Raw genomic sequence first — 24,954 nt, forward strand, 5'->3', positions numbered from 1 at the left:
AAATGTACTGACAGTCTACAAGGTTGATAGAAAAATAGATAATTATATGTTAGAAAGAGGGATTAGAGATGACCAATCTTTCCACAGGAATGACTGGAAACTATATATTCAGTGATCAACACTGAGAAAATAGATTTCTAAATAAACTACATTGTTATTTTAAATCTTAATGGAAATACTTTGTTGTGCATAGTTAAATAGAGGACTGTAGAATTGAAGAGAACACTCAGATTATTGAATCATTGAAGTCTTTATGATAAAGAGCTAAATGACTGGAAGTGATCTCCAAAGGATGTAAGTGTCAATAGAATAGAGAGACCCAGTGACTGAGCATTGGAGTATTCACATAATTAAGAGTTGAGAAGTGTAACCAGATCTAAAAATCAAAGCAAATTCACAGAAGAAGACAACCAACCCCCTCAGATGCTGCTGAAAGAGCTTAAAGATTCTGGTATTCTGTGTACTTTGGCATGTATATGAATGTATAATTACTCACTTGTCTAATTTCAGTGTGTTCCTCTGTGCTCTTGTATTCTTCCTATTTTAACACAGTTATGTTAAATATTTTAACGTGGATAATTTTGTTTTCTGTCTAATATTACAGGAGAATCCAAACCCTCATATGGCATTCCAGAAAGTTCCACGTCCAACAGAAGGATCCCACTTGAGAGTTCATATTCTTCCTTTCCCAAAGATTAATGAAGCCCGGGTTCAAGAACTAATACAAGAAAATCTTGCTAAGAACCAGAACGCACCTCCTGCTACACGAATAGAGAAGAAATGTGTAGTGCCAGCAGGTCCACCCGTTGGTATGTATATGTGTGTGTGTGTGTGTGTGTGCATGTGCGCGCCTGTGTGTGTATATGTATTTGCTCATTTTAAAAATAAACCTTTTATGAGATGGGAAGTGACATATTCCTATAATCTCAGCACTTGGGAGGCTGAGGCAAGAAGATTGACCCAGGCTCTAGGCCAGACTGAGCTACCTACGGAATACAGCACCCACCTAGTATATCTCTCTCTCAAAATGAGATTCTATCTGAAAAGAAACTGTGTGTGTCCTAATAAAACACAAGACATATCAAAGAAAAACATATAATTTTATAAAATGCACAAGCTTATAAACTAGAATCAAAGTATTATCAACAGAAACTACTTCACCTACCCTTCCATAAAAAGTGATAATTCTCTAACCACTGGCACTGTAAAATCTGCTTCTTCCTTAAAACAGTTTATAGAGCTTAAAGCAGTTTTGTTTGTTTTGTAGTTCACATACTGAAAGTTCTACTAGCATTCAGTGCAGCAACTTTCAAATACTTACAGTTTATCATCATCACTGTTTAGTTTAAGAACATATTCTTAAGCCATTGTTCTTTTGTTCCTGATATCAGTGATTTCCTACTTCTACAACTATCTTCTCTCCAGGATGGAGAGAAATCTACTTCCTGTCTCCATGGGTTTGCCTATTCTGGGCATTTGTATAAATACAATTATGTACCATGTGTGCCTTTGTGACAGGCTTGTTCATTTAGCATAATATTTTCAATGTCTTTATGGTAGCATATGTCAGCATGCCATTGTTTTTGTGGGTGAATAATGTTCAACAGTAAGGGAAAATATATGTACATTTGACCTTTTTAAAAATATTCATGGGGCTGGAGAGATTGCTCAGTGGTTAAGAGCACTGACTGCTCTTCCAGAAGTCCTGAGTTCAAATCCCAACAACCACATGGTGGCTCACAACCATCTATAGTGAGATCTGATGTCCTCTTCTGGTGTGTCTGAAGACAGTTACAGTGTACTTTTATATAATAAATAAATCTTTAAAAAACAATGTTCATGAGTAGATGGGAATTTGAGTTTGTTTTGCTTTAGAGGTTTCATTAATAATGTTGCTGTGAAACACTTATATGCAACTTTTGTGCAGATATATTTTCATTTCTCTTGAATACATGCCTAAAAATATTCCATCTTAAGGAGCTAGCACTCTTTTCCATAGCAGGTCCCTACCTTATACTCCAACAGCAATGTCACACAGGGTGTGACACCTTCCAGCACTAGAATGCTAAGCAGTTTTTTGTCTATTGCCTTATATGCATCTTCTGTTAGTGTCTATAATACTGGGTATGGTGGCATACACCAAAGTCTCAGCAGCCAGGGGGCAAAGACTAATGATTCTTTAAGTTTGAGGACAGCCTGGTCTACATAGAAAGTTTCAGGGCATCCAGGGCTACATGATGAGTTATGTCCTCAAAGAAAAAAATGTGTCTTTGTCCAGTTTTAATTTGAGCTATTTATTATTTAATTATTAGAATTTTCAATAGTTTTTAAGTGATTCACTTACCAGATATTTGATTTGTAAATATCCTCTTCTCTTCTTTTTGGACTGTCTTTCTTTTTTTTTTTTTTTAGTTAAATTTTTCTTTATTATTTATTTTCAGTGCCACTACCACAGTTTACTGGGCAATATACCTAATAGTAATGAAAAGAAAAAGCTCCAAAAGACAAAAGACCTCAGGATTTTACATCTAATTGACACTATGTTGCATCAGTCAGTAGCTGCAGGTTATGCAAGCTATGGCTAGGACAGTGGCTACTAAGGGTTCCTGTTTAAGGTGTAGTAACTTTTCTGAGGATGGATCATTGTTTCTTTTGTGGTAGTTTTTATAGTTTCCCTAATGTAGTTGGAACAACTGTCTCAAAAGTAACCTGTAGCTTTCCTGGCAATACCTCCCTCTCTCTGCTGCTAAGGACTTAGCCCTTTTTTTGCTGTTTTTAAAACCTTCTGCTACCATATCCACCACTTCTACCACCAAATCCATACCCACCATCATAGATACCTCAGCTATTTCCATCAAAACTGCCCTTTGAAATGTGTCCATAATTTGATTGCTGCTACTCACTATAATTTTCAAGGTCATTATAGTTCCCACCAGCACCATAGCTACCTTGGCCAAAATTTCTTTCTTCATTTTAATCATCATATCTTTCTCCTCCTCCACCAAATCCACCATCAAACCCACCGCCTTGGTTTCACATTCTGGTCCACCACTACCATAGCCTTCCCTACTACTGTAACCAGGACCACAACCATGGTTGCCACTGCTAACTCCAAATTTATTATATCCACCATCACCACCTCCATCACCACCTCTGCTGCCACCACCTCCACCACCTAAGGTACCTCCCTACCTCCAAGGTTTTGTTCATGATCCATAATTGTCAAATCTGTCTCCATGATGTGTCTGATTCAGCCAGCTGCATCTCTTGTTTTCACTTCACAATTCTGCCCATTAATAGTGCGATTTTTTTTTCTGAACAGCAGTTTTATCTATCATATCATAATCATCAAAAGTTAAAAAACAAATCCTCTATTTCCCACTCTGCCAGTCTTCTATAACCTCTGTGGTTTCAATCTTGCCATACTTTTCAAAGAAGAAACATTTTTTGAAATTATGTTCTGTATCTTCTTTTTACCACCATTCCCCCCCTCCCCCAGTGTTAAAAGGGTACCGGGCTTTACAGAATCCTCCCTATAAAAAGCTCTTTGGTTTCACCATACCTCCATCAAACTTGTGTGGCCAAGCACACATTGCAGCATCCACCTCTTCAACACAAGAGTAGATCACAAAAACAAAGCTCTTGGGATGTTTTGTTTGGGCATCTCTCATTACTGCAAACTAAGTGTGCCTCATTCCTCAGAATGTCCTTTTAAGCTTGTCATCTGTGGTTTCAAAGCTCAGACCACCAATAAAAGGCTTCCTCAACTGCTGTGTTTCCTTTGGATCATGGCCCTCCATTTTGAGACTTCACCTCTTCCAACTGGAGTTCAATATGAGACCAAGAGAAAGAGGCAGGTCTATGAACTGTTTGTCTTTTTCTTTTTCTTTTTAATTACTTATTTACTTTACATCCCAACCAGTTTCCCCACCCTTCTTTCCTCCCAGTCCCCACTCACTCCTCCCTTTCTCTTCAAAAAAGGGGAGGACTCCCTTTTCTGTCAGACTTGGCATATCAGGTTGCAGTAAGACTAGGTGCATCTTTGAGGCTAGATAAGGTACCCCAGTTAGGGTAAGGAGGCCCTAAGGCAGTCAATGTAGTCGGTCAGCCACCCCTGCTCCTGCTGTTTTGAGTCCCACATGAAGACCAAGTTTACAACCTTTAAATATGTGCAGAGGGCCTGGGTCAGTCCCCTGCATGCTCTCTGAGGTTCATGGACTGTCTATCTTTAGTGATACTTGTCTCTTCTTCCCTAGCAGTTGAAGGAGATATGTTAAAGTCTCATGATAGTGGAGCTATTTGCTGTTTAAGCTCTAGTATAGCATTCTGGTATCTCTTGAAGTTGATTTCTTAGATGTGTACATATGCAAGTGTTATACAAGTAATTTACCTCTTCATTGTTATAAAATGTGAACTAAATTGTATCCTCCAAAGGAAAACTTTAATTACTTTAAAACTGTTAGCATTACTAATATATAGTATTTTTTCTCTTGATACAAGGCATTTGTTATTTTAATTTTTTCCAGGGGTTTGAAAGATTTTTTTCCTAAGGATTAGCTTAGTCAGTGTATAATTTATGTAGTTTTAATTTATTTGTGTTTTCTTTACATTCTTCCACTAGTTTCAATAATGGATAAAGTGGTAACAGTTTTTAACAGTGCACAGAGACTGGAAGTTGTTAGAAACTGCATCTCATTCATATTTGAAAATAAAACTTTGGAGACTGAAAAGGTAATAAAACAACATTTTTCCTATTATTTTCATTTTAGGGTTACATTTTGAAGTTATCAAATGGTCTCTTCTCTAATTCTCCTTTGTCTCTTTAAGTCATTTTAAAGATTTAAATGAATAGTATTAAAAGTTTAAGACTGTAATTCAAATGTATGCCTACAAGAAAAATTTGGTAGTCATTTTTCTACAAATATTTGTTACAAAGATTTTATATTATCATTTTTAAGTGTGTGCGTGTGTGTGTGTGTGTGTGTGTGTGTGTGTGTGTGTGTGTGTATGTGTGTTGGTGTCAGCAGAGGCCATAGCACCAGAACCCCCCAACAGTGGGAGTTATACTGTAAGGAGTCACTTGATGTGGGTGCTGGGAACTGAACTTGTATCTTCTACAAAAGCAGTACATGGTCTTAACAACTGAGTGACTTTCTCTCCAGTTTAGAAGCTTGGTTCTTTAAAACTTTCTTCACTTACTTCATTTTATATATAGTTTCATTTCTGTAAGGAATCTAACTAATTTTTGTAATGAATACAAGAAACCGATACTAAAGTTTAAATGTGCCTTTGGGTTTTCTTGCCTTCTTCAATGGATCATGCTGAACATGACATAGCATTTTCTTGGTGACTCATGGTCACAGTTCTCAACATCTGCTACAAGGGGTTGGTAAATATGCACAGTTGCTTGCTACTTACCATATGACTAACCCATCATCCCTCATTTCTTCATGTTGAGCGTTTTATTGGTTATTTGTTGATTGGTCATTGCCTTCAGCTTCTGCATGCTGTTTACTTCTTATTTTGGTTTGTTTTAGTTCTGGGTTTTGGAGACAATGTCTCACTGTGTAGTAGACTATGTTGGTGTTGTATTTCTGATCCTCCTGCCTCAGCCCCTCTGAATACAGGTGTATGCCACCTTACCAGGCTCTGCATGCTGTTTTTAAGCCTGCTTCTGGTGTTGTTGTGCCCTATTGCTCTGATAATTTTCCTTAATTGCTTATTTGTACCTTTGTTCCTTTTACTTTTAGGTTTTTCAAATTAAATAAGCTCTTTATTACAAAATGCAAATGAGCAGGTTTATATAGTAAATTAAGGAGCCATTTCTGAATATACTTACAATGAAAGCAATGTTCTCATTAACGATACCATCTAAAGATGTCTAAATGTCTATAGCTTTGAATTGTGATCTAGGAAGTAGTGTATTTGGTCATTAAAGTTCTGTCAAGTCCAGGGAGGGAAGAGTCAGTTTAATGCTTTCTCAGTCTGCACTACAAGCTACTCGTACTTATTTTTCTTGCTGTCTTATAAATGAACATATAATTACAAATCTGTTTTACAGTTGGTCTTAGTAGTGAATCGCCAATTCCCTACTTTTGAATTTTGGTGACTTTGACATGACAGGATGTATTTGAATTTTCAGTGTGGTTGCTTGAAGGTATTTTTGATCACTTGGAATTCTCTTGTTCTTAGACCCTTCCTGCTGCCTTGAGGGCCCTTAAAGGAAAAGCAGCAAGACAGTGTCTCACTGATGAACTTGGTTTGCATGTTCAGCAGAACCGGGCAATATTGGACCATCAACAGTTTGACTACATAATAAGGATGATGAATTGTACTCTACAGGTAATCTTAAGTGATTTTGGATTATTCCCCTTTTGCAAATACCTCTTTTTTTCTAAGAGATATATTAATTACTGAAATATCAATGTCTTAAGGCTGCTATAGCTTAAAAAGAGCTGAGATCCATTGAGTCCCTTGCTCATTAGCTGATTTGTAAATCCTTACTTCTTTGTTCTTTCCTAGTTTTTTATTGACAAGTACTATGTTACTATACTGATTTTTGTAATATGAGTAATATCTTAAAGCCCTAGAGTCATATATTACAAATTCATACTTACATCTGTTAGTATAATTTTTGGCTAGTTTATTGTGTTTTTATATCTACCACTCTTCCAACTTTTTATTCCACCATAATCCCTTCCAAACCCTCAACAACTAGGGAGGAGAAAAAGAAGGTTAGAGGGAAAATGGAGCGTACACCTCTTTGGACTACTTCCTACTGATTAGGGATGTTGAGTTCCTTAGAGCAAGTCCAGTCTTTTTCATCAGAATATCTCCAGTTTCTTCTCATCAAACCAAAATAACAACAACCAGGAGCAGCATGGGAGCAGCAGCCTCCACAGGCCCTCTCAGGGCTTTCCCATTTATACCCTCTCCAGAGTCCCCTGAGTCCCCAGAATTAAACTCTCTGCAGCTGACAAAAATTGTGCCCCTGGTAGTGCATGAAGCAAATTATAACACCTACTGTGAAGCAGCTTCTTATCCCACACCTGGGATTAAAACAAAAACATATTCATATAACATAACCGAGTTTTTAAAGAAACCAAAATGCTTAATACATATTAATCTCTAGTCAGTTTTTAGATGTTATTGAAGCAGAGAGCAATTAATGATGAACAATCCAATGGTGAATGAATTATAAGAAACAGTTTCCTATAGGCTTCAGAATAAGTATATGATCTTACAGAAATAACATTCCTATAACATAATAAAAAACAAGATTAGAAGAAACAATTTGGGTTCCTTATTGATTGCCATCATGTTCTTTAAGTATTGAGAATTAGTGGAATCCAAGTGTTATAAATGAAATACATCAAAAGTACAGCATAGTAGAAACAAAAGCTACAGGGTAGAATTGCTTATAAAATGTGTAGATGAAAGAAGCCGAAATAAATGCAAAGGTACAGTATGTGGTAATAGTTCTCAAAATAATCTCTAGAGGTAGTATAATTCTTGTCAAAATCTAAGTAGAAGATAAATAAAATCTTTTTTGTAGTTACCAATCTTGTCCTAATAAGAAAAGAAAAAGAATAAGATGTGGAGACTTTCCTTGCCAGCTCACAAATAATTAAATAATACAGCATTAGCACGGTTATAATTAAATTGACCAATAGAACAGAATAGCCCAAACCAATAAACACTTATATTAAATGTACTTTATGGGAAAAATGGCACTTTAGAACAGTGGCAAAATTATGATCAACTTAGTAAAGTAATGTTGGGACCTGTAGATGACCACAAACACATAATATGCCATCAACAGAGGCCAGACATAGTAGTGTACACCTTCAGTACCAGCACACTGGAGGCAGAGCACATGAATTTCTTTGAGTTTGAGACCAGCCTGGTCTACATAAAGTGAATTCTAGGACAGCCAGACATAGTGAAACTCAGTTTGGAAAAAATGAAAATGAAAGAAAAACAAAACAAAACACAAGAATACACCCTCACACTAAGCAGTATCAGTTCTGTGTGGGTTAGAACAAAATTTGTGCCATCACCAATAATACCCATCTTAAAATATTTGACGATGTTAAAGTTTAGAGTATCTCTTTATCTAAATAATAGATGGATGCATGCATGCATGCAAAGGCTTAAGGAGCATGACAGCACATGCCAGGTAAAGCACATGCCTTACCTCTAGCAAGGGAAAGACTAAGACATGAGGTCTGAAATTGAAGACACTCCAGACCATCTATAAAAACAAAACAATAAGAGTGAATGATGTCATCCACCACCAGGAACAGCGGAGATCCAGGGACACAGGCCTGGTGAGAAGGCGTTCTGACTAGCCGGGGATCAGAAGATCCAGAGACACAGGTACAAGGGAGAAGCAAGAACCAATCACTGACAACAAGACCACGTATAATCATAGACAACAAGATGGCAAGAGGAAAGCAAAAGAACATACCCCAGGGAAACCAAGACAACCTGGCAACACCAGAACCCAGCTCTTCCATCACAGCAAACAGCAGAATGCCAAACACTCCAGAAAAAGAAGACTCAGACACGAAATCATACCTCAAGATGATGATAGAGATCCTTAAACAAAAACGGAAGGAAAAGCATAAAGAATTAGAAGCTTTTAAAGAGGAAACAAGAAAAACACTCAAAGAACTCAAAGAACTAGAGGAAAACAGAACCAAAAAGATGAAGGAATGGAAGAAGGAATTTAAAACGGAAATTGACATAATAAAGAAAATACTAAGCCCTCCAGGTAGAAAACCTAAAAAAGAAATCAAGAGTCACAGATGCAAGCATCTCCAACAGACTACAAGAGATGGAAGAGAGAATCCTGGGGGCCGAAGACAACATTGAAAACATAGACAAAACAGTCAGAGAAGATGCAAACACCAAAAAGCTCCTAACCCAAAATGTCCAGGAGATCCAGGACACAATGAGAAGACCAAACCTAAGAATAATAGGAATAGAAGAGGGCAAAGAATATCAACTAAGAGGCACAGTAAATATCTTCAACCAAATTGTAGAACACTTCCCTACCCTTAAGAATGAGATGACCATCAGCATAAAACAGGCCTACCGAACTCCAAATAGGTCGGACCAGAAAAGAAATTCCTCCCGACACATAATAGTCAAAACGCCAAGTGCCCAAAGCAAAGAAAAAATATTAAAAGCTGTAAGGGAAAAAGGTCAGGTAACATATAAAGGCAGACCAATCAGAATCACACCCGACTTCTCAACAGAGAGTGTGAAAGCTAGAAGAGCCTGGACAGACATCATGCAGACCCTAAGAGAGCACAGGTGTCAGCCCAAGCTGCTATACCCAGCAAAACTCCCAATCACCATAGATGGAGAGACTAAGAAATTCCAAGACAAAACTAAATTTACACAGTATCTGACAACAAACCCAGCACTACAACAAAGTATAGGGGGAAAACCCAATACAACGAGGGGAACTACATCCTAATAAAAACAAGAAAACTCCTAAGCAAGAAAACCAAAAGAAGAAAGACACACAGGCAGAATTCAACCTCTAAAACAAGAATAGCAGGAAACAGCAACCACTATTCCTTGATATCTGTTAACATAAATGGACTCAATTTCCCCAATAAAAAGATATAGGCTATCAGACTGGATACATAAACAGAATCCAGCATTTTGCTGCATACAGGAAACTCATCTCAGAGACAAAGACAGACACTATCTCAGAGTCAAAGGTTGGGAAAAAAACCTTCCAAGCAAATGGCCCCAAGAATCAAGCTGGAGTGGCCATTCTAATATCGAATAAAGTAGATTTTCAACCAAAAGTTATCAAAAAAGATAAGGAAGGACACTTTTTACTCATTACAGGGGAAATCTGTCAGGAGAAACTCTTAATCCTTAACATATATGCATATAGTTGCCAACAAATTTGTATCGAAGTATGATAACCTCTTTGGTTTTTTAAAGACAGCCTTTTCCCCCATTTTTAATTGGATATATTTTATTTACATTTCAAATGTTATCCCCTTTCCCAGTTTCCCCTCCATAAACCCCCTATCCCATCCCCCTCGCCCTGCTTCTCTAAGGTTATCCCCTGACCCAACCACCCCTTCCTGCCTCCCCACCCTGACATTCCCCTACAGTGGAGCATCAAGTCTTGGCAGGACCAAGGGCTTCTCTTCCCATTGATGCCCAACAAGGCTATCCTCTGCTACATATGCAGCTGGAGCCGTGGGTTCTTTTCTTTTTACTCTTTGGGTAGTGGTTTTGTCCCTGAGAGCTCTGGTTGGTCAGTATTGTTGTTTCTTAAGAGGTTACAAACCCCTTTAGCTCCTTCAATCCTTTTTTTTTTTCTCTAACTCCTCCATTGGGGACCCCATTCTCAGTTCAATGGTTGACTGTGAGCATCTACCTCTATATTTGTCATGATCTGGCAGAGCCTCTCAGGAGACAGCTATATCAGGCTCCTGTCAGCATGCACTTCTTGCCATTAGCAATATTGTCTGGGTTTGGTGGCTGTATATGGGATGGATCCCAGGTGAGGCAATCTCTGGATGGCCTTTGTTTCAAACTTTGTCTCTGTATTTCCTTCTATGAATATTTTTGTTCCCCCTTCTAAGAAGGACTGAAGCATCTATATTTTGGTCTTCCTTCTTCTTGAGCTTCATGTGGTCTGTAAATTGTATCTTGGGTAATCCAAGCTTTTAGGCTAATAACCACTTACTAGTGAGTACATACTATGTGCTTTTGGGGGGGGGGGTTGTTTTTGTTTGTTTTGTTTTTGTGGTTGGGTTACCTTACTCGAGATATTTTCTAGTTCCATTCATTTGCCTAAGAATTTTATGAAGTCATTGTTTTTAATTGTGTAAATGTACCACATTTTCTGTATCCATTCCTCTGCTGAAGGACGTCTTTCCAGTGTCTACTATTATAAATAAGGCAGCTATGAACATAGTGGAGAATGTGTCCTTGTTATATGTTGGAGCATCTTTTGGGTAAATGCCCAGGAGTGGTATAGCTGGGTCCTCAGGTGGTACTATGTCCAGTTTTCTGAGAACGTCCAGACTGATTTCCAGAGTGGTTGTATCAGCTTGCAATCCCACCTACAGTGAAGGAGTGTTCCTCTTTCTCCACATCCTCACCTTGGTACCAATTTTTCTCTTAGTTAGAATTTCCATTGCTGTGAAAAGACTCCAAGACCAAGGCAACTCTTATAAAGCAAAACATTTAATTAAACTGGCTTAAAGTTTCAGAGGTTTAGTCCATTATCATCATGGTGGGAAGCACAGCAGTATGCAGGCAGGCATTATGCTAGAGAAGCCGAGAGTTGTCTTGATTCGCTTGCAGCAGGGAGAGACTGTGTGTCACATTGTGTGTGTGTGTGTGTGTGTGTGTGTGTGTGTGTGTGTCTGTGTACATATAGACATATATACATGTCTATAAATCCCACTTCCTTAGTGACACACTTCCTCCAATTAGGCCACTCCTACTATAATAAAGCCATATCTCCTAATAGTGTCAGTCCCTATGGGCTAAGTATTCAAACACATGAGTCTGTAGGGCCATGTCTGTTCAAACCACTACAGTCCCTGTGTTCAACATGCTCCTACCAGTGTTTGCCATCATATAAGTATCATTTCTGGTTATAAGTGTGCCTACTTGTTTTAATAGTTCTTTATCACAACTTAGGGTTTAATGGTGTTTCTTCTTGTTGAAACATCATGCATAAAGGGGTTGTAAGTGACGTTCACAATACCCCTTACAAAAGCATGGATTTCAAAAGCATAGAATTCAATAGCAGGCCAAACATCTGTGTTGATATTTTAAGAAAGAAACAATAACTAAATGAACTAAATTTTTAGTTAGTGATTCAAACTCTTAGTAATCTTTCTTTTCATGACCTAGAAATTAGTCTCTTTTTTGTCCTTAAGGGAAAACCAAAGGGAACATGAGTACTGCCAAACAACTATGTTGTTTATCAGGTTCTTTTAAAGCCAAGATAAGTTTTTCACAGCACTGTTTTTTATACAGGGTATAATTACTTCCTACATAACATCTCATTTCAAAAGATGGATCATATTTTTAAAAAGGATTACAAAATATCATGACTTAATTCTCTATTTAAATTTTTTATAATGTCTAAAACCTATCTACTGTGCTTTAACCATAAATTTTGATTTAAAAACCCAGTGAAATTCTCTACTTTTCACATTATGTTAAACTTTATTCTATAAGGAACTCACTCATCAACTCAGGAAAAGATCTTAGAAAATTTCAAATAAACATAAATCACAATTTTGATACACAGTTCCTCTTATGAAGTAGAGAAGATCTCCAAATATATTTCCCTTGTACTCTTAAGAAAAGAACAAGCAGAAAAACCAAACACTAAACATCAGCAGGTTTTAAAGTCTCTTTTTTAAAGACTTACTTTTATGTTCATTAGTGTTTTGCCTACACGTATGTCTGTGTGAGGGGGCCATACCCCCTGGAACTAGAGTTACAGATAGTGAGCTGCCGTATGGACACTGGGGATTGAACCCATGTCCTCTGAAAGAGGTCTTCGACTAAGCCATCTCTCCAGCCTCTGCATCAGCAGGTTTTGTGACCACACTTATACATTGGTCTCTTTAAGCCTTGAAGAGCTGGTTAAAGCTGGAAATTTTTAATTGAAATAGAAACACTGAAAATAAGAGGTAATCCCCACTTAGGAGTATGTTTACCCTCTGCCTTCAGGAGAAGCAATTATATATCCTTTAAAAATACATACACACACACACCTATGTAGTGTGTGCACACACACTCACACACCATGTTCAAGGAATCCAGATTCTCCAGATCAAATTTAATAAAAAATTAACTCACAGTTTTAAACTGTTCTAATACCATGGACATGATCCAGTATAAATTTATTTCAGCATAAACAGTTGACAAATTTAGATCTCCCCTTAAGACTATATTTACTTTATCTAGCATACATACATAATAGTTGAGCTATGAAGTAAAATATCAATTATAAAAACAATAACAAGAAACTAACAAGAATTACTAGGTAAATCTAAATTATATAATCATTTATGGTAACTAGTGGGATTTCAATGCATACTATCAAACTTCTAAAAGAATTAAGTACTGACAAAAAATATTCATATAGTGTTATACCAAAATGCCTTTAAAAATCTGTATATGTATCCCTCTTTTTTTTAAAGTTGTAAGAGAGATTTTTAAAAAAAGAATGTTATGATCTCCACCTCAAAAAAAAAAAAAAAAAAAGATTAAAGGTAATCATCTGCCAGTAGAACTACATATATTTGTGAAAACTAATTCATAAACCATTCATCTGGAATTTTAAAAGTATAGACCTGACTTTAAACTCTCTTGTTAGTGCTTAGTCATTACTACCTTCTTTATAGTAGTAAAGTGGAGTAAAAAATATGAACAGAATACAAAAACTCACAAACACATAGGTATGTAAATATAATTTAATGACAACCATACAAAAATAAAAATATTTTTAAAAAATATATAATCATTTAGTAAAGACACAAGGGATATGGTAGAGTTGGTGTTATTAAAATGTTAGTTGTCGTTCTGTAAATGAATTATATATTGAATGCAATTAGCAAACTGATTCTTAAATTTCTGTGGAAGTTTTACAGACTTAGGATGGCACCCTCAATAAAAACATCACCATAGGTTAATTGGGATGTGTTGGCACAAAGCATCAATGACTAGGTCAGTGGAAAAGAACAGTCAGAAGTAGACCCATTTATGTCACTTTTCACAAAAGCATCAAAAATGGTGCAATAAGGAAATGAAGGATTTCATTTCTTTACAAATAATATTGGAATACCAGCATATCAGGTTGAATAGCCACTATAAATCAGAAAATAAAGATTAATTTGAGGTAGAGCATTGACATAAAATACAGAGATATAAAATTTTGATTGGTTGCTTGATTTTATTCTTTTACATAAATTATTTCTAAAATTAGCCACCCGACTTCAAACTCAAAATCTTTATGAACATTTAATTCTACCAGTGTGTACCACTGCATGTACCTCAGAAAGGAAGAGGTGTTGGGTTCAGTATATAAGCTCCATAGGGCAACTCAAACAAAATCAGCCATACATGGTGGTATACATCTATAAGCTCAGCACTTGAGAGGTGAAAGCAGATGGATTCAAAATCAAGGTTGTCCATAATGACTGTAGTTTTATGTCAGCATGACACAAACTAGAATCATCTGAGAGGTGGGAACCTCAGTTAAGAAAACACCTCTATAAAATCAAGCTATAGACAAGCCTCTAAGTATCAACCCCTTTGGAGGCTAATCAACCGTTGCACAGGGGTTGCATATCAGAAATTAACATTTTTATCTATAACAGTCACAAAATTACAGTTATGAAAAAGCAACAAAAATAATATTATGGTTGGGGTTCACCATAATATGTGTGTGGGACTGTATTAAAGAGTGACAGAATTTGGAAGGTTGAAAACCACTACAATAGGGCATGTTCTTAAGTATTCATTGATTGGGGAGGGCCCAGCCCATTGGGAATGGTGCTGTCCCTGGGCTGTGCTCCTGAATTCTGTAAGAAAACAGGCTGAGCAAGCCATTAGGAGCAAGCCAGTAAGCAGCATTCTTCCATAGCTCTGCATCAGCTCCTACCTCTAGGTTCCTGCTCTGTTTGCGTTCCTGTCCTGGCTTCCTTTGATGATGAACAGCATAGTGGAAGTATAAGCTAAGTAAACACTTTCCTCCCCAAGTTGTTTTTGGTCATGTTTTATCACAGCAAATAGCCCCAACTAAGACAGTTATATAGTCAGTTTGAGGCCAGCCTGGGCTAAATGAAGCTCTGTATGCAGAGTTTCTTGCTCCACTATCTATATATATCCCTTTGGTTGCCGAGGAAACAATACACTGTTTCAACATAGGAAATGCAATTTCTCAAGGAAATGTTTTTTGGAAAAAGCCAGGAGATTATAGAGAATGTACTTTCTTCCACAAAGGTAGCCACATGGACACAGGCTGCAGCCTGGGACTATAGTGCAGCAGTACACAGAGACAGACTGAACCACTGTTTATGTGAGGTACCCTCAAGAGGCACTCTGTAACGCTTTACATTTCAATTTTGTGGACCAACTTTGTCCTGCCCTGTTCTGGGTTGTATCGGATGTTGAGATAGGCTTTCCCACAGAGCATAAATTTGCCTAGAAGTTGACCTCTCCCCTCTCCAGCCTACTAAGTGCTGGGATTGTTAATGGCTGCCTTACTAAATCCCTTTACCTCTTTCTCTTTTCATTCTTCCTTTAGTTCTAGCTGCCCTGTCTCTGCCCTTGGTCTCTATTGCCCTCACTTTACACTTGGATTTTATCTCTGTCACTGGGATACTAATTGCACCTCTTAACTGTTCTGCTTATCTTCTTACCCTTAGCATTTGACATTTTAGTGCACACTGTAGTTGTCTTATTCCTCTACTCCCTGAAGTGTTCTGGAGTCGAAGGGCTGATGGTTTCTAATTAGCTTTCCTGTGTTGTCATCTTGGGCCTGTCTATCACCTGTGCTTGCTTCTGGGTTACTATTCTACTCTCAGAGTTGTGCAGGAGAGTGAATATAATTTCCTGAACCTGTGAAATAAAGGATCATTTACTGAGCTACAGACCCCCAGCCCTGTAAGAAGGAACAGTGTCTAATCACTATTGTAAACTAGTCAACATTTAAAACATTACAAATACTTCAAATTAAAGAAAATGTGTGATTTTTTTTTAAAAAAATCAACTATATACCAAATCCCACCTGTACAGGTTTCAGTGCACAAAACACATTTTTTTAAAGGCAGTATGACTTCTCCAAAACTTACAAATTCCATGGTAATGGATTTCTGTGAGAGTGAGCTGGATGACATCTTAGACTATTCAAAAGGACTATCATAAGAATAACTAATAAAGCAAAAGAGAAAACAAATAAATTCCTACACAAATTTTAAAAAATGGAAATAGCTTAATGAAATAAAGATGATACAAAATATAGAACAAGAATTCAGTAAAAAGCTGAAGACCCAGTTATTCCACTTCTGGGCATATGCCCCAAAGATGTTCCAACATACAATAAGGACACATGCTTCACCATGTTCATAGCAGCCCTATTTATAATAGCCAGAAGCTGGAAAGAACCCAGATGAATGGATACAGAAATTGTGGTGCATTTACACAATGGAATACTACTCGGCTATTAGAAACAATGACTTTAAGAAATTCCTAGGCAATTGATGGATTTAGAGAATATCATCCTGAGTGAGGTAACCCAGTCACAAAAGAACAGACATAATATGCAGTCACTGTTAATTGGATACTAGCCCCAGAAAGCTCTGAATACCCAAAACACAACTCACAGGCCATGTGAAGCTCAAAAAAACAGAAAGGCCGAAAAGTGAAAGCCTCGGTCCTTCTTAGGGGGAAAAAAGTGTATAGTACCCTCTCAGTGTGTGCTACACCTAGACCTTAAATGTTCAATAATTCAAGAGATCATATAGCCTTGTGGCAGTTCTTGTTATTTAAAAATCATTATGTTTAATCTTTACACACCAAGAAAACTTTGACTATTTCCATGTTATGTTTTGTTTTACATGTACTTTATGCTTATTGTAACTAGTAAGATTTCAGTGCATACTATCAAACCTTTAAAAAAATCAAGTACTGACAAAAATATATTCATATAGTTTTATGCAAAATGCTTTAAAAATCTGTACATTTATCTCTCTTTTTTTAATAAAGTTGTTTAAATAACAAAGAATTCAGTAAAAAGAAACACTGGGAAAAATTAAGTTTTGGAGATGAAAAGTTCAAACATCAAATAATGCAGTAGAAATAGTAAAATGAATCAGGTAGAAGGCCGACTATCAGTTTGAAGTCAGATGTCATGATGAATCTTATTTGTTAACTCTAAGACGTAGAATAACTTGATAGAGGAGGCTGTGTGCATGCCTGTGGAGAGTTACTGTGCTTAAGTGAATTGAGAAAGAGAAGATTAACTTACTGTGGGTGGCACCATTCCCTGAGTCTGGGACTCTGGGCTGTATGAAGAGGAGAAAGTGAGGTGAGCACAGGCACTCAGTCTTTTCTTCCTGACTGAGGACCCAGTGGGGCCAGTTGCATGAGCCTCCTCCTACCTCGACTTCCCCACCAAGATAGAAAGTATCTTAAAGTATGAAACAAAATAAGTATGTCCTTCATCCCTTTCTTCCTCCTTCCCTCCCTTCCGTTCCTTTCTTCCTTAAGTTGCTTTTAGAGGATATTTTATCATAGCAACTAATAGCCAATAAAGACAAGAAGGTAAATGGCTTGAACATTCAAACAGTAAAGAGAAAATAGTCAATGTAAACAGACATAGGAGAATTATGGGACACCACTAAAAAGCAAATTTACAAATCACAGGCATAGAAAAAGGAACAGTATAGATTAAATGCATAAAAAATATATTTAACAAAAATCATACTCAAATTTATAGATAAAAATGACCATTCATATACAAGAGGCATTTAGAATGCCAAATGATCAAGACCAGAGTAGAACTTACCCATATTTCATCATAATTAGAACACTAGATATACATAACAAGGAAAGAATATTGAAACATGAGTCAGAAACATGTCTAATCATGCTGAAACATTTAAGAATACAGAACAAAGAAAAACTATTGAAACACGTGATAAAGAGCACAGAGTCTCACATATACACAAACCAATCAGAATAATTGTTGATATTCAACAGCAACTCTAAATGCCAGGAAGGTACCACATGATGTAGTTTAAGCTCTGAAAGATAAGAACTACCAACCCAAATTACTATATCAAGAAAAGATATCTTCATGATCAAAGGGTAAAAGCCTCTGTGTGATAAACAAAAACTGATGGGATTCGCAATCACTATGCTAGCACTACAGAAGATACTTGAAGGAAACCAGTAAGCAAATAGATATTAGGGGAGTTCCAAACATTACAAAAAGAACAAAATGATATGAATTGTGGTGGTTTGAATAGGTTTGGCCCTCATAGATTCATGTGTTTGAATGCTTAACCATAGGGAGTGGCACTATTAGAAGGTGTGGCCTTGTTGGAGGAAATGTGTCATTGTGCTTAGGTGGACTTTGATATCTCCTGTGTTCAAGTTCCTCCCAGTGTGGAAGATAGTCTCCTTGTTGCCTTTCGATCAATGTAGAAATTCTCAGCTCCTCCAGCACCATCTCTACCTGCTTCCTACCATGATGATGATAGACTGTAAGCCAGCCCCAATTAAATGTTTGCCTTTGTAAGAGTTCCCTTGGTCATAGTATGTCTTCACAACAATGGAAACCCAAACTAAGACATTAATATGTAATCTTCAATAATATCTCAGAATGTTAATGGATTCTGTTTTCCAATCAAACAATACTGGCTAGTATATTGGATTGAAAACCAGGATGTACATATTTGTTGCTTGCAAGAAAAGCAGTTCACTTGCAAAATTAATAATAATAATAATAATAATAATAATAATAATAATAATAATAAATTAATTAAAGAGGAGGAGGAAGGAGAAGCAGCAGCATAGCCTGGAAGTGAAAGGAACAAAGAGGCATTCGAAGCAAGTAGAACTAGAAAGCAGGCTTTTTTCTACTCATTCAACCAAAGGCCAGAAGAAACCTTGACAGGAGTCTACAACCTATTTACTATACAAACATTTTATTTAGATTAGTATTCTGTGTGTATGAGTGTGTACCCAAGCATATTATGTGTACCACATTCATACATGGCCCATGGAGACAAGAGGGCTTTGTATCCCTTAAAACTGGAGTTACAGGTAGTTGTAAGCTTCCGTGTGGGTGTTGGGAATTGAACTCAGGTCCTCTGCAAAGGCAACAACTCTTAACTACTGAACTGTCTCTCCAGTCACTTCAACCTATTTTAATCAAGGAAACATTCTCCTTCTTAATAAAACTTTTTAAAAACTTCATGTGCCTTGGTGTTTTGTTTGCATGTATGTCTGCATATCGCAAGAGTGCCTGGTGTTTAGTGAGGCCAGAGGAGAACATTGAATTCCCTGAGACTGGAGTTATAGATGGTTGTGAGCCACATGAAGTTCTTGAGAATTGAATCTGGGTTCTCCAGAAGAACAGCCAATGCCCTTAACTATTGAGCCATGTCTCCTGCCCCTATAGCTTTGTTTTCATTTTTTATTTTAGATTATATGCGTATGAGTGTTTTGTCTGTATGTATGTTTGTGCAGCACATGAATTTAATGCCTTTGGGGGCCAGAAGAGACATTGGATCTCCTGGAACTGGAATAATAGATGAACCTGAGTCACACAATGTGAGTGCTGAAAATTATTCCTGGATCCTTTGGGAGACCAGTGCTTGTAACCACTGAGTCATTTCTCAGACACCTGTAACTTCATATTTTAAATTAGAAATGAAATTTTGGCAGAATCAAAATTATAAAAACATAGTAAGAAGTGTCCATTTTATGTACACATACTTAGATTTAGACTGAAATACTTCATCTATGTTTTTAGAGTGCTTCATTTTCCTCTACTGTCTATTCACAGTAGCCCAAAAGCCTTCTACTGGATTTGATTTGCCTAGGCTCTTTATTCTGGAACTCAGCCCTGTTAAGAGGGCATGTGTAAAAGTAGGCTTTGCATTGAGGGATGATTTATTTTATCAGTAATGCATCAAAACTTGTTCTGCCAAGATTTTGACCATTGCCATGACCTCTTGAGACATATCTCTTCAGAGATGACGTAATATATTTTATGGACACTCTTTCCTAATGTGGACTGTCATGAGTACATATTGTGCCTAACATTGTGTTCTATAAACTTCATACGACTGGCTCCTAGAATCCACCCAGAGTGTTTGCAGGAGATATCTGCCTCAGTTGCCATTCTGGATAATCTTTTCATTGAGCCAGTTGAAATCAGAAATGGATTTGACATATACACAATGGAATACTACTCAGCCACCAGAAACAATGACTTAACCAAATTCTTAAGAAAATGGCTGCATCTAGAGAAGATCATCCTGAGTGAGATAACCCAGTCACAAAAGAACAGACATAATATGCAGTCACTGATAGTGGGATGCTAACCCCAGAGGCTTGCACTCCCCCAGAAACAACTCACAGACTGTATGAAGTCCAAGAAATAAAGAAAACAAAAACTATACATATATTCACAAAACAAGAAGACTTTGACTATTTCCATGTTGCGTTTTGTTTTGCATGTACTTTACGCTTATTGCAACTAGTACGTTTTCAATGCATACTGTCAAGCCCTTGAAAAAAATCAAGTACCGACTAAAAAACATATTCACATGGTTTTATGTAAAATTTATTTTAATGTCTGAAAAAACAGTACTGACAAAAATGTATAATTTTAAGCAAAAAATGTTTAAAATCTTTACATCTATCTTTGTTTTGAAAAATAAAATCGTTTAAAAAAAAAAAAGAAATGGATTTGACAAAGAATTTAGGACATTATGAAACAAATGTTGTTAGAGACAATTGATAAACTCTTCTAGCTGAAAAATGGGTCCACAAGGGGAGACAGTTGAGTCAAGCTAGCAGTACCATAGTAACCTGCCAGGGATAAGAATGGAGGTCATAATAGCCAGAACTATGCTTTTTCCAATATTCTAGACAGTGTCTTTATTTGGTACTAATGTTTGATCTTTGAACGATTATATATTAATCATTCTCTGTTACTGTGACAAAGTACTTGAGAAAAAAACTTAAAGGATAAAAGATATATTTGGCTCCCAATTTTAAAGTTTCAGTCTTTGGTTGGCTGGTTCCATTGTTGCTGAGCTTTACTGGGGCAGAGTATCATGAGACAAGAAGTAGCAGGAAAAGTTGTACATCTCACTCATTGTGGCCAAAACAGAGCAAGAGGAAGGAGCCGGACAATGCACTTAGCTAATACACTTAGAAGCCATACTCCTAATGGCTTCCTCTAGTCAGACCCACCACCCCTGTGGTCTGTTCAGCTGTAAGTGAACTTCAAGCTCTCCTGGCCCAATTGTTTTCAAAGCTGGCATCAAGGCTGTCATCCTGTGAGCCTTTGGAGATAATTTGAGGTTCAAACTATTCTATCAAACAGTTGTGGCGGCTGGAGAAATGGCTCAACAATTAAAAGCACTGACTGTACATCCTGAGGTTCTGAGTTCAAATCCCAGCAACCACATGGTAGCTCACAACCATCTGGGATCCAATGCCCTCAGGGCAACAGAATACTCATACATAAAATAAATATTTTTTAAAACACTTCTATTTCTTAATATTTAAAGAAAAAGATTGTGTAAGTAGATAATCTTAATTTTGTAATTCTTATTGTTACAAAACAGTGCTTTTATTAAAATCTAGTGAGTGCCATTTCTGATGTGAAATATGTATATAAAAATGGAAGTATACTATAACAATATCTTAAAATCTTCATGTGTGCTTAAGAATATTGTTCTGTCTATTCATATGTATAAATACTAGATATATATGTTTGCTTATCATTTAGAAACTTTGTATATTTTTAAACCATGGCAACTAAAACCACATGGAAAACAAAACCCAGTAACTGAAGGTATAATTTTTTTTAACGAGATGTATGAAAGAAAGAACATTGAATCCAAATAGTTTATCCTCTCAGAAGTCCAGTTCAACTGAGTTTCTCATGTTAGAGGTAGCCATAGCTCTTGTCTTTCTCTGCTTCCAGTGTTGTATGTCAAATACATTGATTTGCATTAGCTGTTTCTGGGCTCGTCTATTCACTAGCTTGTCTCTGGACAGAATAATTCCCAATGATAGGGACCATACATACATTTTCAATTTGTGGGTACTGGATTTATTCTTGCTGGATGATGAAGGCAGAGAGATGTGAGTATAAATATTAATAGCTTATTTCTTTGAGACATTTACATTAGTGTTTGGGGAATATACTTCAAGCAAATTAAAATAATCTTTAACAGGCACAATATTTTACATATTATAACTATAAGCAACACATGCAGGATTTTCAGTGGACAAAACTGTTCAACATTTTTGGTAAACATCAGGTAACATACCGAATAGTATGTTAAGAGAATATTTAATTTTTATGATTAACTATCTAGCCATTTCCAAAATGGCTGTCCTAGTTTGAATCCCTGCAGCAATGCAGTCATGTTTTTTCTAACAAAATCATATAATGACTTTATATTTGGCCTTTACACACTATCATTTTTTAAGAAAGAAACAACTCAATGATTTACTTTTATCAAATAAATTTTAAAACCTCTTCACATCAAATCCATTTTGTTTTAAAGTATGTTCTATTATTTCACCTTACTCTGTTAATCTTTTTTTTCAACCAATCTAACTTGCTTGTATTCTTCAGATTAAACAGCTATTGACATCACCATTGTAGCTTTGTTGAAATTATACTATCACATTACCGTGTATTTACTTTACTGTAGTTTGATGAATTACATGAGCATTATGACCAATGTTAACCAGAAGAGATCCTTAGAAGACTAACTTGATATGTGTAGTTAGAAGTGACCTTAGTGCTAATAAGGTGCTAATCAACATGATGACAGTGACAAGGTGACAGTTTTGTCTCCTGAAACCTTTCACAAAGACTCTGTCATCTGTTAGACATAGGCACCTGTGCACAGAATCACTTACCAAGCCACTTATACAAAAGTGTGAAATTTAGATAGTTTTATTATTTCATTTTATTTACAAATACTAGAGTATGGTGTGCTCTTCAATTAGAGTTATTTGAAAAATGTACCTGTGACATTACATACCATTGAAATTCTCTTCCTTGTACATGCTTCTTCATGAGGTACTCATATCATTATCCACATTTTGTTCATTCACCCAAATACAGACATTTGATACAAAACAAAGAGCAGGAAGAAACTAGAAACCATGAAGAAATGGTATCTGAACAGAAAACTGAAATAAAAGATTTCTATGCTGAAGATGAAGGAGAGCTTGTCAGATGGTCAAGGCCTGTGCTAATTGCAGCTTTGATCTGTTCACTACCTCATGTTTAGCATACAACAGAGTCCTGCTATCGTTTCTGTTGCTGTAGTGAATATCCAACAGAAGTCCCTTAGAGAACATGTTTATTTTAGCTCACAATTGCAAGGTACAGTCCTTGTGTCGGGAGGCCTAGGAGGCAGGGATTTAAACAGCTAGTCACATTACATCCATAGTGAAGAGCAGAGAGAAATGAGCACATGTGAAGCTTGTGAGTGCTTCACTTGCTGCACAGCTCAGTTTCTCTATTCCTAACACAGTTTAGGGCCTCCTGGGGAATGTTGCCTCCCATAGTGAACTGGAAAGTGAGATAAATTTAAGACAATCTCCCACAACTACCCCAATGTAAATAATCTCTCATTGATGTTCTCTGCCTAGGAAACTCTAGGTTGTGCTAAGTTGATAATTAAAGCTCACAATCATGACAATGTAGAACTCTTTTTTTTTTTTTTTTTTTTTTTTTTTTTTTTTTGCTGTATGATTGAATCCATCTCTAATGGCTTCTTTTTCACAGTAGTCCTTCTGAAAAAAAACAAGGAAAAGGCTAATGCTTTTACTATATCCCAGCTTAATGACTTTCACATTACTAGCAAAAAAAAATCCCAAGAAAATGTTGATATTTAGATCACTGTAAAAATTTTATTGATATAGTAGTAAATATTTAGTAAAGGTGAAAAGATGCTAGAAAACTTCTTATTGGGAAACTAACATGGGCTACATAGCAAGTGCTTTTCTAAAAATACCCCAAACCATAATTTATCATCATCATTGTCATTGTTGTTTAAGACAAGTTTTCTCTCTGTAGCCTTGGCTGTCCTGGATCTCACCCAGTAGACCAGGCTGGTCAGGTTCACCAGCCTCTATCTCTTAAGGGCTGGGACTAAAGGTGTGTATCATCACTCCCAGCCCAGAGCTAATTTTAAAGAGAAAAAACAAATGAAAGCAGTGTCACATTAATAGCAAAATAAGGGTATATGAGCATATCAGTAGACAACAAAATAATAATATGAAAACTTTCTGTTCTACTCATGGATTTAGAAAATGGTTACTATAATAAAATTAAAACATCTTTCTAATGTGTAATGCACACACATACACATATATTAGTAATATAGTACACCATGCAAAATAGTTCATAGCCATCTATAATGTCTCTACGTGCACTAAAAGACAGACTATTCAACAACAAAAAGTTATTTATCACAGTATTTTGTTCCAAAATATAAAATAAATTAGATATTATTTTTCTCAGAACTCTGAAAACATGGAATCATCCTATACTTTTGAATTCCTTTTAACCTTAACTTTTGTAAGTTGTAGATAATACACTTTTTTGGTAAATAACTTCTATAACTGATTTAGTATTTGAAATTTCACCAAGACAGATTTGAGGGTGAGTCTTTTTTATTTGTTCTGAATAACATTCCCTGGGTTCTTTGTGTCTCATCACTGACGCATGCCCAATGGCCTCATTCATTTCCTCCCATCTGCCTTCTCTGCTCTGTCTTTCTAGATTCTAGTAAGCATATTGTAGAAGCTTTGATTTCTTTTCTATATTTATTTTTTAATTCCTCAATATAGAGATAAAAGAATGTCATAATAAAATAGATACAGCTTTTAATCATCCATTTTTGTTTTAATTTGATTGAATTTAAGAAACAAAAGAATACAAGAACACAGATATAAAGCAAACGTTACTACTACTTAGCATCAAGTTTTAGCTCTACCCTTGTAGCTGCGTAGATCTCAGCAACCATTATAATCATTAGAGGTTCCGTTCCTTCACCAACAAAAACTTACAGCACTTATAAAATAGAAATAGTATCAGTATTAAGTGAAATAAATTTAAAAGTAGAGAACCTGTGAAATGTAGTAGTAGCATTCACTATTACTTTT

At 36.3% G+C, this 24,954-nt stretch overlaps 1 protein-coding gene across 4 annotated transcripts in view; it reads left to right on the forward strand.

Annotated features, from left to right (window-relative positions):
• SBF2 (SET binding factor 2) overlaps positions 1-24,954 on the forward strand; it is a 334,193-nt gene that overhangs the window by 199,908 nt on the left and 109,331 nt on the right. For all 4 annotated transcript variants that reach the window (XM_080912014.1, XM_080912015.1, XM_080912016.1 and 1 more), the window contains exons 14-16: positions 605-809; positions 4,622-4,731; positions 6,193-6,342. In XM_080912014.1, coding sequence (XP_080768140.1) covers positions 605-809; positions 4,622-4,731; positions 6,193-6,342 — 465 coding nt within the window. The remainder of the gene's footprint in view (positions 1-604; positions 810-4,621; positions 4,732-6,192; positions 6,343-24,954) is intronic.

Source organism: Micromys minutus (assembly GCF_963924665.1).
Source record: "Micromys minutus genome assembly, chromosome: 2".
Classification (NCBI taxonomy): Eukaryota; Metazoa; Chordata; class Mammalia; order Rodentia; family Muridae; genus Micromys; species Micromys minutus.